Source organism: Rhea americana, unplaced genomic scaffold (genome assembly GCF_003343005.1).
Source record: "Rhea americana isolate MKP2758 unplaced genomic scaffold, rheAme1 scaffold_23, whole genome shotgun sequence".
NCBI lineage: Eukaryota > Metazoa > Chordata > Aves > Rheiformes > Rheidae > Rhea > Rhea americana.
Window position 1 is genome coordinate 2,131,331 of NW_028186346.1, and position 16,598 is coordinate 2,147,928.

Here is a 16,598-nt window from a genome sequence, read left to right on the forward strand (position 1 = left end):
CTTGTCTTCTGTCCTTTCTTTTCTTCTTTTCTATCATTGTATATTTTTTTTCTGATTTTCTCTCTATAGTCCTTTTTCTATGCTAATTTTCACCAGCTGTAATTCAGCTGATTGACTCCTCCCCCTTTTCCCAATTTCACTTGCCAGAAGAATCAGTGATAAAATAAGCAATGTTGTAAAGTATCCTCTTTAGCAGTCGATATATGACCTAAAGCCTGAGGAAGAGGTGTCCTTGCCCCTCAGAAACATTTTTTTTTCCAGCTATCTGCAAACTCAGGCAGCAAATAACACCAATTTTTCTCTGGTTGTTTCATGCACAGAAGGTTCTCTGTGGTGCTAAGAAGACCAGCAAAATTTTTCCTAAAACTCAGTTTCTGCAGAATTTGAACATGCCATGTTGCCTGTGCACATACAAACATCTAGTAAGCTGAATATACAGTGTATGTAGAATCTGTAGTTTATGGAAATCTAAAATGTCATGCATTTAGTCAACCACTGTGCAGTTTGTATTTAACAAAGACAGCCTTCACACAAAAAGCATAACACATTTACTCCTAAATGTTTACCTCTTCAAAATTTATATAACTACTTTCTTGTTAAAATTTATGGTAAAATTAAAGCTATAATAAATAATACTATGTTATGGAGTGTACTAATTATACTGTGCTATATTTCTTTTCTATTAAAAATATGTGCATAAAAAGAATGTATCTCATTAAAATGGAACGTTTGTGCCATGAGGGTTGAAATAATTTAGACTAGAAGATGATTCTTTTAGAGTACAATAGTTTAATTAATCATTTTGTGTGTGTGTTTTTGTGTTAAACTAGCTACACTCATCGTGTGGTTGGCAGTGGAATCAAAGCTCAGTCTGGGAATCCAGAAGTAAAAGTAAAAGGAACAGATCCTGTAATAAGTCAAATTATTGACAAGCTGAAACATATTATTCAGGTAAGCTGCTTTTACCTATGGATATGTACTATTTATTATAGTTAAGCACTAAAACCTAATATGGTAGTGAAAGTTAACTGTTAATTCGAATTATTGTTCAATGCACACTCACACCAAAAAAACTATTATTTCTGCATAAAATATTTCAGCTCCAATTATTAACAATTATATAGTTAAAAGGTTTGTATATGGTAGCTAAATGTTGAAAGTCTCTGGCAACTGAGACATCTGTACCTATGAGTACAGCTTGTCAYTGCAATAAATGGAAGTGCAATCAGTATAATTTAGGAGTGTTAGCAGGGTGTGGGTGTTTGAAAACAAATAATTTTCCCCCATGCCTTTTTTCTAAATCTGACATCTTTCTAAACAAGACTTGCTGTAACGGTTTGTTGTAGGACAAGCAGGAATACTAGGAAGTCTGAACAAGAGCAGCAGGCTTGCTGTAGAAGTTGGTGTACATGACCTACTGTACTTGTGTGTGATGTACTGAATTTAAGACTTACAAGCCATCCARTTCCAATATGTTTCTATGTAACTGTAGTATTGTAATATATCTAAGAGGTATTACAGCTGTCTTTTGTTATATGGTTAAAGTGTATATCGATACATGTAGATTGCCAGAACTACAGGATAAAAATTTGACCCTATTGAAATCAACAGGAGTTTTGCTGATGAGTCCATATTTCAGTCAGAAAATACAGGTTTCTRCTTTGATCTGAAGACTCAGCTGCCTTAAGTATAAAAGAAATGCTSTAATGGCTTTGGTCTCCTTGGCAGTAATCCCTCTGGTTCCATATCTTGTATTCGGCATTGCTAAAAGGAAAGGCTATTTAGGAATGGCACGCAAGCTTGGCAACTTTCTCCTCTCTACAGCATTCCTCAGGCTTGAGAGTTAGGGATATTAGAGGGTTATTCCTGGACTGGTTCATTTAGTTCTATTTAAGAACTGACTTTAATTTTGTTTTTCCATCTTCTTGGCACCTTTTGAACTTCCTTCCCCAAGTAGCTTCTGGAGTTGAAATAAGAAAGCCATTCTAATATGATGAACTCTGTTGGTTCTTCTTTCTCTGTTTTTGAAAAATAAGTTTTCTCTGWCAACAGATGAAAGAATGAAGTAGACAAGACAGAGAAAAAATATTTTGCTTTGGTCAGGGTGTCTTCTAGGAGAAGTGGCATACAGATTCGATCTCAAAAGGAATCTTTTTTTCTTCCAGTTAGAAACAAAMATCTTTTTCAGCCTTCCAACCACCCTGCTTTTGTCTCTTCTTTCTTAAAATGATATGAGAGTGAGCATAGTTTTGCTTCCATAGGGATGCTAGGGCTTAAWTAAGAACTACAAATTATCCTCCAAAGGGAAAAAAAAGAATGTAAATCCTTCTGGGTAATCTTCCAGGTCTTTCATCTGCCAGGAATGCCATCCTTTGATATTAAAACTGCATTTTATAGTTTATTGTGTTGTTTTCCCCTTGAGACTAGGAGTTGTGTTGTTTCCTCTTCAGATGAGGATCAAAAAGGATGCAACAGAACAATTCCATTATAAGGTATTTCATTTTGAGAGCTTATTCACCTCATCCCAAAAGACTAGAACAAATCTTGGTCATAAGGACTTAAAATTTACATACTGCAAGTCTTACTAACCTGCAAATATAATATCTTTCTATGGGATAGTTTCCTTTCTTTCAGATCTGAGTATTGAAATAGGGTTAGGGAATAAAGRGAACATCAAATACCTTAGAGACTCAATATATAAATGTTTTTTATCAGATAAAAAGGCTGATGAAACTGCAGAAAAGCTTTTTTTCTCTATCATTTACTGCTTGGAGAAGGAGGTTGTGGAGGGTGAATTGGAGATTCAAGTTCAAAAGATCACCTTTTTGTCCTTTGTGRTATGAAAAGGATGAATCACATGTTCAGCAAACTATGGACCAGCCTAAGAGATTAAATAAAGAAAAGTTTAGTGTACTGTGGAGACCTTACAGGTCTCTACAAATTGAAGTTCAACATGCTAGCCAAGCAGTATTAATGCACTGCAAGAGCCTATTTGGTAGAAAAATTATATTTGCTCTGATTTTCAGAACTAATCATTCATGAAATCTATGGAGGTTTGTATGCTTTAATCAAGCTTTAAGGTAACACAAATTAGCAGTGATATGTAACTTTCCATCTCTGTAAGCAACCRTTTATTTTACAGAATYRAAGGATCACAGAATGGTTGAGGTTGGAAGGACCTTTGGAGTCCTTTGGGTCTAATCCAAYCCCCCTACTCAAGCAAGGTCATGTACAGCAGKTTGCCCAGGATGGGTATATCCACCTTGCCCATGTSCAGATGGCTTTTGAATATCTCCAAAGCTRGAGACTCCACAACCTTTCTGTGCAGCCTTTTCCAGTGCTCGACCATCCTCACAGTGTTTCCTTATATTCCAGCAGAATTTCCTGTGCAAATTCTGTGCCCAGTGCCTTTTGTCCTGTCACTGGGCGCTGCTGAGAAGACTCTGGCCCCATCCTCTTTACACCTTTCTTTCAGATATTTATACACATTGATAATGTGTATAAACCCCCCCTCAGTCTTCTCTTCTCCAGGCTGAACAGTCCCAATTCTTTCATTCTTTTCTCATATGACAGATGATTTGTATTATTTGTCTGTAAACTCCATGTATATGTAATTCCTGTAAGCTTGCTTGCAAAACAAGTTAATTTATGTTATTTAGTTGTGATTCATATGGAGCACGTAATGCTGCCATTTGCTSTGTGCTAGGAGAAGGGAAGAGAGTGATAATTCAGGTTTATGTGACTTTTCACATCAGCCTTTAAACATTTGAAGACATAGAATACTGAAGCAGCATTGCTCTCTCTATCGTTATGCCATCGTAGGATATAGCCCTTCCTTCYCTGCCACACCAGAGGTCTGTGAATCAGTGGTAAGTACAGCCTGATTTTCTTTTGCTTGTGTAGCCCATCATTGTACTAAGGCCTTCCAGACGCAAGGGTCTGTTCCACTTGCAAACAGCCTCCAGCAGAATCAGGAACTTCGCTTCTGGCACTATTGACAATCAACATGGTGAAAAGCACTGAAATGTAATGTAATCAATGATGAGCTTGTGATATTTGTTTACTGTAGGGGTGGGATTCATTTCTGCATTCAGACACCTACATGTGGGTGTTTAAGCTTCCCTTATGTGTAAGTCTAGTCCATGGAGCCTAGACGGCCGCTCATTTGACCAAATGTAAGCGTCTGCTTCAGGGTGAGAAGAGTAGTTCTTTAGGCACAATATAGAATATAAAAGGAGCTGATGATGCATTGCCCACATGCTGGCATCTACAATGTAGATTGCAGGTAGGTGTCTGAACTGAAGGATTTCACCCCTGCATCATTTTCTAAAGAGAAATATTTAGCAAATATACTGAATCTTCTCATACTGCTACCTTCTGCTTTTTCAAAGAGTTATGTCAGATCATAGGATCATCAAACCATAAGCTAAACTAAAGTCTCTACTTCAAAATGAAGCTTTATCCTTTTGCATGTATCCGAGCTGTATAGATACATAGAATAACTTTTTGGTTTTTATTTCTCTGAAATTACTCTTTCCAACTCAGAGATCTTGAAAATAGTTCAGACAGCAAGGAACTTGTAAAGAAACATCCAAATATCTGGGGAGCTTTTAAAAAGATTTTAATTTTATGGTTAAATATTTCTTTCCAATGATTATAAAAAAAGATGATCAAGCTACGATAGAACTATTTCAATGCGGATGGCCAGTCTGGCATTGAGACTGCAGAACTGATGTCAGATAGAGATATATCCTGATTAACTTTTGCCCTTCCAGAACAGAAACAATATTTATCTCTACTATGTCCAGAGTAGAAAGTGTGTTAGAAATCTTTGTTCTCTAAAACTCTCCTTTTCCTTTGTCCTCAATGAAAGCAGATATCTATTATCACTTTTCTTGCCAACTGCAATAAATTATGCTTTTTACTTTCAAGAATCCAGGCAGGAGGATAAGGAAATGAATCCGTTGAGATAAAAGGGAGGGACCACTTAACCCTTGTGAGCACTCAGAAAATCAGACTGCACATATTTATTGTACACATGACTAAATATCATCAAGTAGCAAAAGACAGACAGATGCATTAAAAATACATTTTTGGTTATCTTTAATATGCACATGAGTGAATGGATTAAAGACTATTCTGCCTCCAGAAAAGAACAGGCCTCTGAATATTTCTTCTTTTCTCACTAGGTATATATACAGGTGCATACAGATCTCTAGCAAGGAATCTGCTCTAAAATATTTAAACATATGATGTTTAAACATATTCTTAATTTGTTAGTTTCTAGTCTATAAAAACTTAAACCATTGCAATAAAACTTGTTGCATAATCTAAAGTATCTCTTCCCAGTAGGCTATGGTTTCTGGGCTATTGTGCTAGGGTTAAGCTAGCACAAGAGTTTATAGACTTTTCAACAAAGACTTTTTTACTATATGCCTCAATGGCCCATATGACACTTTTCCTTTTTGAGAGGCTTACAGTAATCCTTCTTTTCTGTAAGTAGCAGATTTACCAAAAATCAATATAACTTTCTGATTCTGTTGGACCCTGACTGCTATAATCTGTGCTCTTGACTCCATGSGTTCATATTTCTCGTAACAGAGTGCAATTAGAGGAACTAACATGAACTTTGCTGAATGACAGTCAGTGGTGAAAATAGCTTGACAAAGTCACCTTCTTTTTTWAAAAAAAATCCTTATTTGTACAGACTAGTGTTTTGGAGAGCTTTTTAAATGGGCTCTTCCTCATTCATTTATCTTCACGGTAGGCAAATAMTGGTTTCAGTGCATATTCTCATATGTACTCTAATCTGAAACTGTCACTCTTGTTTAATAGGCAATCATGACAAGCAAAGTCAGTTGCATATGGCAAAAGTAATAATGGTAATTATTTTTCCTTCTTCTCCAATAATTTAAAAGWATGATTCATTTAGTCATTCCTGCAAGTACAAATACTAAGGTTATGAAGTAAATATGATGTTTYGGTACTGTGATTACAGGAGATGTGGAACTTGATTCTTTCAAYGTATTTCAAAAGACAACCCCAAGAATGCTTTTGAAAATAATAGAAATTTCTTGGAACTGGTTTTTATAAGTGAAATAAAGTTTTCCTAATTTTAGAATATCCTGCCATAGTAGAAAATTCCACTATATCTCTCCATTTRAATTTGGCCAACAAAATCCCCCTCTGGAGATCTTCAGAGGCTCCTGCTACTCTTCACTGACTATACTGGAAACTTAAATTCTTAGGATAAACAATATCCTAGTTCTAGGTGCAACAAAAGATATGCCTGAACTTATCCAGAAGAGCTCTCATCCTATATTGCTATATCCCTTGTCTGATATTTGGCATAGTATTTGTTTTCACTGCAAAGGGCTGAAAAATGTCACTAATGGAAACGCTATCTAATTGTAATTAGTCAGATCTATGCTGAAATGAGAATCCAATATAATATTCTTGCTATTGATACAAATTCTCGAAGCTAAAGATAGATTAAAACCAATATCTAGCTACTAATTTATAACTCTCTAAAAATCTGAATGTGTTTATGAAACAATTCATGCCAGATTAAAGAATTTTAAAAATTATGTTTCAGTAGTTGAACCCTAAGTTTTGGGTCAAATTCAGCTGTGCCAAATAGAAAAGTATTACAGTATGGCATTGTAAGAATATACACTTTTTACATGAGATCAGACCTATGGACAATTGAGTCATGTTTGGTTGGGATTTATTGTCAAAGGATTTCTAGGTACATCTCAGAAATTCTGAGTGACAGAGAGGAGGTTAATTTTTCCTCCTTAACTTTCTTCTGACTACATGTGCACATTAGACATGGGTCTTGAGTGAACAAAGCGATGTCTAAATCCTTTAGCYGAATAGATGCCATGAATTCATAAAACATTTCATGAGGGCGACAAACTAATCTTTCCTCTTCTAGTGTTCATTACTACAGCGTTGTAAGTACTGTGTTTCACCATGCCACCGTTTGCCCATTTGCCTATCTCAGAAAGGCTACAAAACCAGTRAGATGGGATTTTGTTTTGACACTGATTTGTCGTACTAACGACTAGACTTCCCAGCTGTGCTTTTAAAAGCTTTCATCAATGCACAGCAGCATAGGCAAATTAATACATATTTTCAAAAGAGCTGTTCAAGTATGCATTGGAACTGGTGATGGAATACATTACCTGAGTTCTCAACTGCACATACAAGAACAATATTTTTAAATTATTCATATGCAAGATGTTGTACTTGCAGTTACACTTCCCTTTGATCACTGATATCATGTTTGTGCCTTCTCTAGTATTAAGATGATTATCTAATAGTTAAAACCCTTCTGCCTCTTACGAGAGTTCAAATTGCTGTATAAATTTAAGAAATTATACATTCTGATGACTCTATTCATGATTGAAATGTAGTTCTTTATCACGGAACAGGCGAATTCTTAAGAGTACGGCATTTAACAGTCTCAGACACTTAGGGCCTTAGTTTGATATTGCCTTCAGTAACGGTGACAAGCTGTTGAGAYTCACTTTGAAAAATTTTTTTCCTTTCTATTCTCAAATGTATTTTGTTGAAATACTGTATTTGGCACTTTGCTGCAGTTAAATAATAGGCGCCCTGTAGAGGTAATTGGGCAGTAAAATTTCAGTGCGTATTGTGCAACAACCGTTCAACATTCACCTGTGTTAGATTTTCTATCAACTGTGTTGGCTCCTAAACCACCCATTTATTATTTCTGTTTATTTTTAAATAGGAAGGACTGTCTCACCAGTAGTCTATGTGTATATCTAGCTGTTAATTTTACTTCTTTTTTTTTTCTTTTGACTGTTTTTTTCACTTTTTCTCTGGAAGCAGATTAAGCTCTCTTGCAAATACAGGACAGCTCAATATCTTAATTAAATTAAATTATTTCCAGTGATTTGTTGGTTCCTCCTTTTTTGTTAGATGCACTGGCTCCTGCTTTTATTTTACATCCAGAATTAATACAATGCCATTATTATTTTGAACTAAGACTCTGGGACAAACTCCATCCATGAAAGTCATAATAGCAGAGTATTCTAGCCACTGTTAGGATATTCCTCCTTTGCAGACAAGTCTATTTCATATTTGTTGCATGAGCTATTCCTCTCTTTTGGCACATATGTGGAGAACTGGCTTATCACACAGTATTGACCTGAGCTCCTGATTGCTAGCTAGTGCCAAAGATATGTTAATTACTGTGAGAACTACTATTGCATGTAAGATATTGATTTAATTTCTGTGGAGAGACTCAACAGATAGGAATGAGAAGGGAAATTCTTTTCTGAGCTATGTCCTCCAAATCCTGAAATTCCAGTCTCAAAAATACAGATCAGAATACGCTATTACTGATGCTTTTGTATCTCTCTGGAGTAAAAGGTTTTCTTAATGGTTCTGTGATGATAATGAAGGTATATGCCCTTTTTGTTGCACACAAATATGGTCTGTCTTTCTCAGCTTGAAAGTCAAAACTGTAAAAGTTATACAAACTTTCTGAAATGACTGTATGCCCTGGAAAAATTATGTGTAGACTCAAAACTATGTGATCTGCAGGTGGAAGGCAGAGGAGGAACAAATTTAAGCCCTTTGTGTCCCTGTGTTCAGCTTCCTAGGAGGTATATTGAGCACAGCAGGTCACCAGACATAGATTCCTTTTTGTCAGTATCTTTAATGAAATCCCAGTAATCTTTGTTCTCTTTGGTTTTACTTTTCATTAACTAGTTATCAAAGCTATTAAAGGTCAATCAGATTCCTATTCATTAGCTCAAATGATCCTTACTTTGTATAATATATTTTAAATAGTATTTATGCTTACATGAAAAGCTTTTGATTTCCCCAAATCTGAATAACAAAAGAAAAACTATACTTTGTATAGAGCTTTCTGGACAAAAGACTAAGGTCCAAACTCAACTAAAACTCTAAATGATGAGCTAATTGCCAAAAAAGATTAACATTTGTATTTTTCCTTTTTTTCTCTCTTCCTTCAACTATAAAGCACCATGTAGCTCATATTGAGAAAACATACATATTGATGTGACAGGGAGATATCTTAACCATAGACAACAGTGACGCAGAAAACAAGACAGACTTTTCTAGATACTTAGGTGACTCGTAACACTAACTGAAGTATTCATTATGGTACAGATGCTCTTTGCAGAAGCCAATTTTGCACCTAAATTGCTTGCTGCTATAGTTGGTTCAAAATGCTTGCATTAGTGTTTGTCAGCAAATGAGAAATATTGTTGTGGCTTCTTGTTTTTAAATACAGTATGAAGCAAAGGAAGGGTTTTGAGATTTCAGATCAGTTATGAGAGTTATGGCTTTGACAAACAATATAGTCTGGAACACTTTTTTTTTTTTGATACCTACTTTAGAAAATCTGATCTACTTTATTATTTGCTCTACTATGRAAACTGTAGAAGGGAAATTATTTTTCCCATCTGTAGTTTATTATTTATGTTCCATGAATCTCTTAAAATTGTTTTTTTATATAATATTTTTAATACTTTTTCTTTCAAATTTCCCATAACTGTGGCCATAGATCTATTATTCTACTCTAAGAAAGCAAGAAGAGGTTTCTCCACTTACCTCATGGAAAGCAGTCGCAATGCTGAAAGTGAAAAGGAGCATGTGGTGCACTTCATTCCCAATCTCAATTTAGGAAAGAAAAGGGATAGATAGATAGATAGATAGATAATTGAGACAGAATAGAGAGTTCAAAAGTGCTTCAGGGCCTTGATCTGATAGTCATAATTGCATTCACTCAAACTCCTCTTAATTTCGATGGAAGTCCCCAGAAGCTCAGGGTTCAGTTTGTGAAGCTTGGAAATTTCTTCTTCTTTCTGTAACTTCATCAAAGAATAAAAAAGCCCTTCTTTTGGCAAGGAGGCAGCACCTCATTAGTTGTGTAAATGGTGACTTATACTGCATAATGTATGACAGTAGATACATTGCCAGATTTTTAACAAGCTACTTGAATTGGGAGAATCTGTCATCAAAAAYATCTTGGGATTTCTTTTGGCATGTGTCTTTTCATAGATATAAAAAAGGCAAAAACCTCCTTAATTTTCTTGTGTATTAAAATCATCTTACAGGTTAAAGAAGCTATCACTGCCTCATTTCACATTTTAATTGGATAATATCTTGCATTTAAACTTGGTGATATCTTGTGAGGAGGAGGAAGCAAAGTAGTGTAGGAAATGCATTTATTTATGAGAGAACGCCAGTGTAACAATTGGCTTGTCTCAGACCACTTTCAGTAGAAGACTGTTTTAGGGAGCATGTAGTATTCTGGATTACTTTTGCTGGTGGCCTTTCCATTTAGAGAATCAATTGTCAGGCAAAGTCAAGCATGCCAATTAGTGTATAATCAACTGGAAATGAATTTAGGAATTTAGTTTGAAAGTGAYCTGACTAATGGGATCTAGATTTGTGTAAAGAATCCTTCTTCTTATGATTGAAGAACCATATCTGTTTTTTCTCATGTGGAACACGAATTGGACTTTACAGGGATACGTACACGCCGCAGCTGCTTACAGGGCAAACAGCGTTATTCATTCTACCTTCTGTGTTCACAGATGTGATTGACAATGACCTAAAATATAAGTGATATAGCAACAAAACAGAAAAAAAACATATCCTATTAATAGTTTTTTTTAATGATATTCATATTCGCTGGTATTTTCACATTAGCAGTGATAAGAATACCACTAATCTAACAAGTCTTATGACTGAATGATATAAATGATAGAATGAATCTCACTTAAACAAATAAGTTTTGGGACTGCCCTAGCTCATTTTGCCACAAACTACTAACTATATTGGAATACATACATGTCCAATAAAGGTGAATATCTGTTTGGCTATTACATTGTATTCATACTGGCTTGTGTTATGCCTCTAGACTAGTAGAATTACTATTTAACTTAGTTAGTTTCTGTATAWAATGTATTTTCAGTGGGATGAAATCTGCTATAAACTACATTTATCCTAAATATCTTCTGAAGTATTAGACTAGTTTGTTTTGGAAATATTTTATATGAAGTTTTGAATAAGCTTGATTGCTACTAAAAAGGTTGGATTAATCTTATGATGATTTTATGCATAAGATTTCAATCAGTCATTGCCTTTGAAATGGCATTTTAGATTTGCATTGCAAATTATTATCTTAGCAGAAGTGTTTTTAGAGGAAGTTGAACTAATTGAAGGCATTATTTGTATCCAAGCAAAGACCTWACAGTATTTCCTTGTGAAAAGCAATAATTACTGTTATTACGTTGAAGTAATAAAAGACGGAAGAATTTTCCCAAACTAACATATTCAGAACAATATATGTGGTAGAAAGGGAATTACAGACTTTGATATCAAAAGAGACTTAAAAAGATGTAAGTCAAGCAAGAAATCAGCTCTCTAATCAGGACTGAAAATTATATTAGTAGTTCTAACTTACTGAAATCTGACACAAACTGATCATATAGTTAACTGCATTGAAAATCTCTTCTGAGTAGAGGCCCAGGTATTAAATATCGCGTCAGGGTGGAGGAGTATCAACAAAAAATTGAGTTTACAATCCTGTTCATATTAATTACTGTCAGATATGTAAGCCTGTAAATAACACAAAAGCATTAACAGAATACTCTATATGCAAGCAAACTTAGTAAAAAGGAAAAGAGAGTGGAGCAGTACCTGGAAGGTACCATGGTACAGTAGGTGCCATTAAGACAAGAAACAGGTCTCACCAGCACTGTGGGAACTGCTGAGCGAGTGGTTCCTCTTGGCTGATGCAGTAAAGAAACAAGCAAGATAACTGTGATGTTCTGTGTACGTTTGTGTGTTAGGTCTTGCTGATCTATACCTTCTGCACTTTGATTTACTCAGTGTGGATTCTGTATAGCAGCAAAGATCATTTCAAAGATCATCAAATTTCTGTAAGTGTTGATAAAGTGAAAATATATTACCTCTTGTCAGTCTAAATGACACAGCTGAGGAAAATGCYACTGCATTTATTAACAGCAGATAACACACGTGGGAACAGTCCTCATAAATGCTGTGACCATGAGCAAAGATTGTCACTAACTACAAAACACAACACAGTAGGAATAAGCCTTCTTTATCATCAGTGCTCATAAAACTATTTTTGAAGTATGTATAATGCTCACTGTGCAAARCTATGATATCTAAAACAAAACAGGTATCACTGCAGTGCAAAGTCTGCAAAAAGGAGTTGCAGCAGTATATCATCCTATAGTCAACCGCTGTGAAAGAAAAGTTGAAGTTCACGGACTTTCTGGCCTGAAAAGTAATATATCCTTTTTGAGCACATTGATTGTATCCTATCTGAGCCAGATTATTTCATTCTAGTCAGCCCTGGGAGATCCTCTGAGTCAGTGGCATGCAGACAGCAATACAGAGCAAGTCATTTGCTGTAGGCATCATCATAATTTGTTCTCCTTGTCCTTCTGTACAATAAGCAATGCCTTCTGAAGGAACAAGAATATCAGTCTGGAAAACAATTGGTTAGTCTGAAATTGTATAAATGAATATCCCGTGTTATCTATGAGGGCTGCTTTTTGCTCCATAGAACTCACCCATCCAGTTCTTTCCTCATYATCACTGCAAGAAATTACAGAAAACAGCAGAATAGTAAGTACATGTGTTCATGTACAATCTATGTGGATGACACAATCCGTATATGAAACTGTAGCACACATTTTAATGGTACACTTTTTGCTTATCCCAACCCTGGTGTTATCTTGAGGGAGCTGGCCTGCAAGTGGTTGAAGGTTTGAAGCCCAAGGGGAAGGACTTGCATTAAGTCTCCACAAAATTATTCAACATCAGTTATGGATTAAAGTGAAATGTCAGAAACAACCTGTGCTATGCAATTTTGTTGGTTATGTTGTTTGTTTTAATATAGAAGAATACAAATATTTCCTGACAGAGGGATATTTTTTAGGTTTGTGGTGGAACAGCTCCCTGTAGGAAAACTGCTCTTTATTCAGCTGATGCACAATTAAAAAAAAAAATAAATAAAACTACAAAACATGCTTATTCAAAATTTCTTCCAAAATAAGCACATACAAAAAAATCCATTCACAGAGGAAAACTGCTCCAGATTTGTTACTTATATAACAAGTCATGACTTTGCTAGTAACATGATTGAAAAGATGTTTATATATTTTATGACTAAATTTACATATTTCATATATATATTTATTCATATATATATATACATAATTATATATTCATATTTATATATTTCATGACTAGTAACTAACATGACAGGTTAGTTATTACTTTTGAAAGATCTTTTTCAAATTTCATGTCTGAAAATATTTTACCAAATGAGCTGTGATAAACTTTATTAAACAGATCTCATTTAAATGTCCYTTAATGCATACATTGCCTTAAGTGAATTTCGAAGACCTTACATCCTAAGTTAATTTCAACTTATTTGCTGGCATGAAGACAGCTTRTTTGTCAGTTCCTTAATGTTCATAAACTTTCCTGTCTTTTACCCTTCTTRAACTTTGCTTGTTGCTGTTGACCCTTTTTTTTGATAAGTGGAAAGATGCAAGTTCTAGGGGTGATCTAGTCRTTCCCACGCTGCCAAGGAACCGCCTTCATTTGTTTGCAAGGTCTGTTATTTCGCTCTTTGTAGATCATGCTTTTTAGAGCAAATGGATGTAGCTCCTTCTCTTTCTTTCCCTCTACCGTTCTGGTAGTGGGATACTGATGAGGCACCACTTCTTCTTTTCCCTCAACATTTTTTCTTTTTTCTTTTTCTTTTCTTTTTTCTTTTTCTTTTTTTTTTTTTTTTTTTTTTTTTTTTTTTTTTTTGTCTCAGGGAGCAATTCAGCTTGATCTAATGGACTATGCCACTGCACTCTCTTTTCAACCTGTCCCTAAATAGGAATAGAGAAATGTCCCGTCTTTCCTCCATATTCCTTAAAGTATTATTTTCCCAGGACGAGTCTCCCCTTGTTCAGCTTCTTGTTTCCGACCCTCTTAATTGCCCTCCCCGTTCCTCATCCTGACTTCTTAAAGGGTTCCGTGGTTTTCACCCAGTTCCACGTCGTGTTTCACTGTCTTACTCAGCATATTTTTTAGTGGATTTCTGCCCTTCTGTGTTTCCCGTYGGTACGAAGGTCAGGGCAGCGACAGCTCAGTTTGGACACGGAAACGTTGCTTCTGAGTAAGTTGTGGCTATAACAGAAAGAACTAGGATTAAATAGCTGAGTCAAGGTGTGGCTGTCAGATAATAACTCTTCATAGATGCACCCAGGGAAGAAAGTGTGTTACAGCCTCTGTTGAAACTTTTGTTTCAATTGTAGTGAGAGATGGGGAGGCATTTTAAAGTACAAATAATGAATGACTATGATAAAAACATAGCGATAAMGTTAGAAAAGATCTAAGATCAAATTCCTGTTTCTAGCATCCTAGCTAGCTTCTAGCAAGATCTTTTGCTCTATGAAAATGYGGAATCTCACCCTAAAGATATAGACAGATAGACTGTAATTTCCTTCTTAACTTAGCTGTTTTGCTCTGACTTTGTCTTGATGTAAAACTATTTCCTAAAWTCTATGCTAAATTTGTTCTGTTGGACTCTAACATCAAAGCACACAGATTTGTGCAAACACGAAACTGCAGCACAATACAAATTTAACAATGTTACTTTTTGATGAAAATTTACAAGCTGCCATATCAGACTGAAATACAATAGCCTGTTCAAAATAGTAGCCATCACTACTTTTTTCATTTCTTCAGCCCCTGATTTTAGATCCCTGTAATAGGCAGAGAGGTAGTAATTTGTTTTCCAAGTAAGTCTCATGCTAATCTTGCATAGTTAGGCATTGGCTTAACCTTGCAGCATGACGTTCAGTATTGATTCAGAAAATGCTTTTATACGTTAGAATAATTCAATCCATTCTGCCTGTTCTCCACTTTCTGTTTGACTGTTGCCATCCTCTATCTTATCTAGAGGACTAGAGGTCCTCCTCTCTCTCTCTCTTTTCCATTCTCACTTTGCATCGACTATACACTTTATGCCAGCTGTCAGCTTTACCTTATTCTTCTGTTAAGAACTCCTTTACAACCTTTTTGAAGCCTTGTGTGAAGTGCCAGCCATCTGGTTCCCTCGTGGTTCAGCTGCAGTTAGTTCTTCCTGTATCTGCTCCTTTCATTTCTGAAGTGTCTCTAGTTCTTGATTAATCTGATATTTTTTCAGTTGCACTGTTTTTTTTTTGTTTTGTTTTGTTTTGTTTTTTTCGGCTGTGGAGGAAAGCTTTGCCTCTCTACTTGTGTGATACATACAGAAGTATGTCAGTGAATGCTGCTGTGGAGGGCTTGATCTTTAATTTTCATCCTAATAGTCTAACTGTTGTCTCCAGAGCTCTTATTTCTCTTTTGTATCTACAGGGATCATTTATAATGGTTCTTCACCAGAAATTTTCAGGTATCTTGCCTAGGCATCGGGTCCAGACAATTCATAGGGTTCACTGCAACTAGGTAATTTTATCGTAAGTTCTTCTCTAGCATCACACATTGAACCGTCTGTTTGCCCACCATTTCCGCAGTAGGAATCTCTTCTCCCAGGGAGAGAATCAGGGAGAGAGGATGAGGGGTGTCTATTATTGAGATTATTTCTGCCTGTAATAGTTCATTGCTAGCTCAGAGGCAATTGCTCTACCCAGGTCTCCACTATGGATCTCCTATAAGAAACTGTTCCTCAACAGCAGTGGAGATACTACCTTGAATATTCAAAGAGTGCTGTTGTGAGTGCTTCCCAAAATTCTTCAGCACATCATCTTGGTTTCTGGAGTCAAAATTTTGTTTATTAGGATTATGGGCTGCTTACTATATGCAGTGCATATGCAGCTGGTACCTGCCCTAAAGCAGGTAACCAGATTGAGAAATGATGTTGTACGAATAAACACAATAAACAATAAAAAATGTCAGTTCTGGAATATTTTGAAGAAGCTTTTATTTAGAATTTTTCCAAAGAGGAAAATATTTGTCTTAAATGAGACTTTCAATATAAAAGATTTTTTTTTTCTTATTGTCTACTGTCCACTACATTCTTTTGTTTCCTATTTCATTCCCTTTCTTATTTTTCCCAACACTGTTTTTCAACAGAGAGGAAAAAAAACCCATGGAAGATAAATGATTGAATTGAAATAATATATTCTCTTTTTTTTTTTTGAAAAAATATTTAAGTGAAAATGTTAATAATTGAAAAATCTAAACAGATTAGAAGTTGTGAATATTTACAATTATATTTTCCCTTTTATTTGATGTTTGTACAATAGGCTCTCTTCAAAACTTTTTCTCTCAGCCATCCTTTAGATTTTTGATTCAGTATCCAGTTTTAAAGGAGACATAATTGAARATTCTTAATTTTGACACATTTGTATATCTAGATCTCATCTTATAATTAGTTGCATGTGGGTTTCATTCTTTAATTTTCTGTGTTTTCATTATTATTTTTAAAATAAATCACTTGCAATTTCTTGAATATTCCAGAATTTTCATTTGTAAGAAATACGTAAAAAAAAAAAAAAAAAAAAAAAAAAAAGAAA

The 16,598-nt window shown here is 35.2% G+C and overlaps 1 protein-coding gene across 1 annotated transcript in view; it reads left to right on the forward strand.

The window, feature by feature from the left end:
- The window catches only part of GPC5 (glypican 5), a 712,598-nt gene that overhangs the window by 265,865 nt on the left and 430,135 nt on the right, over positions 1 to 16,598 (forward strand). Inside the window, exon 7 of the mRNA XM_085306027.1 lies at positions 831 to 951. Within this exon, the coding sequence (XP_085162153.1) occupies positions 831 to 951 (121 nt within the window). The remainder of the gene's footprint in view (positions 1 to 830; positions 952 to 16,598) is intronic.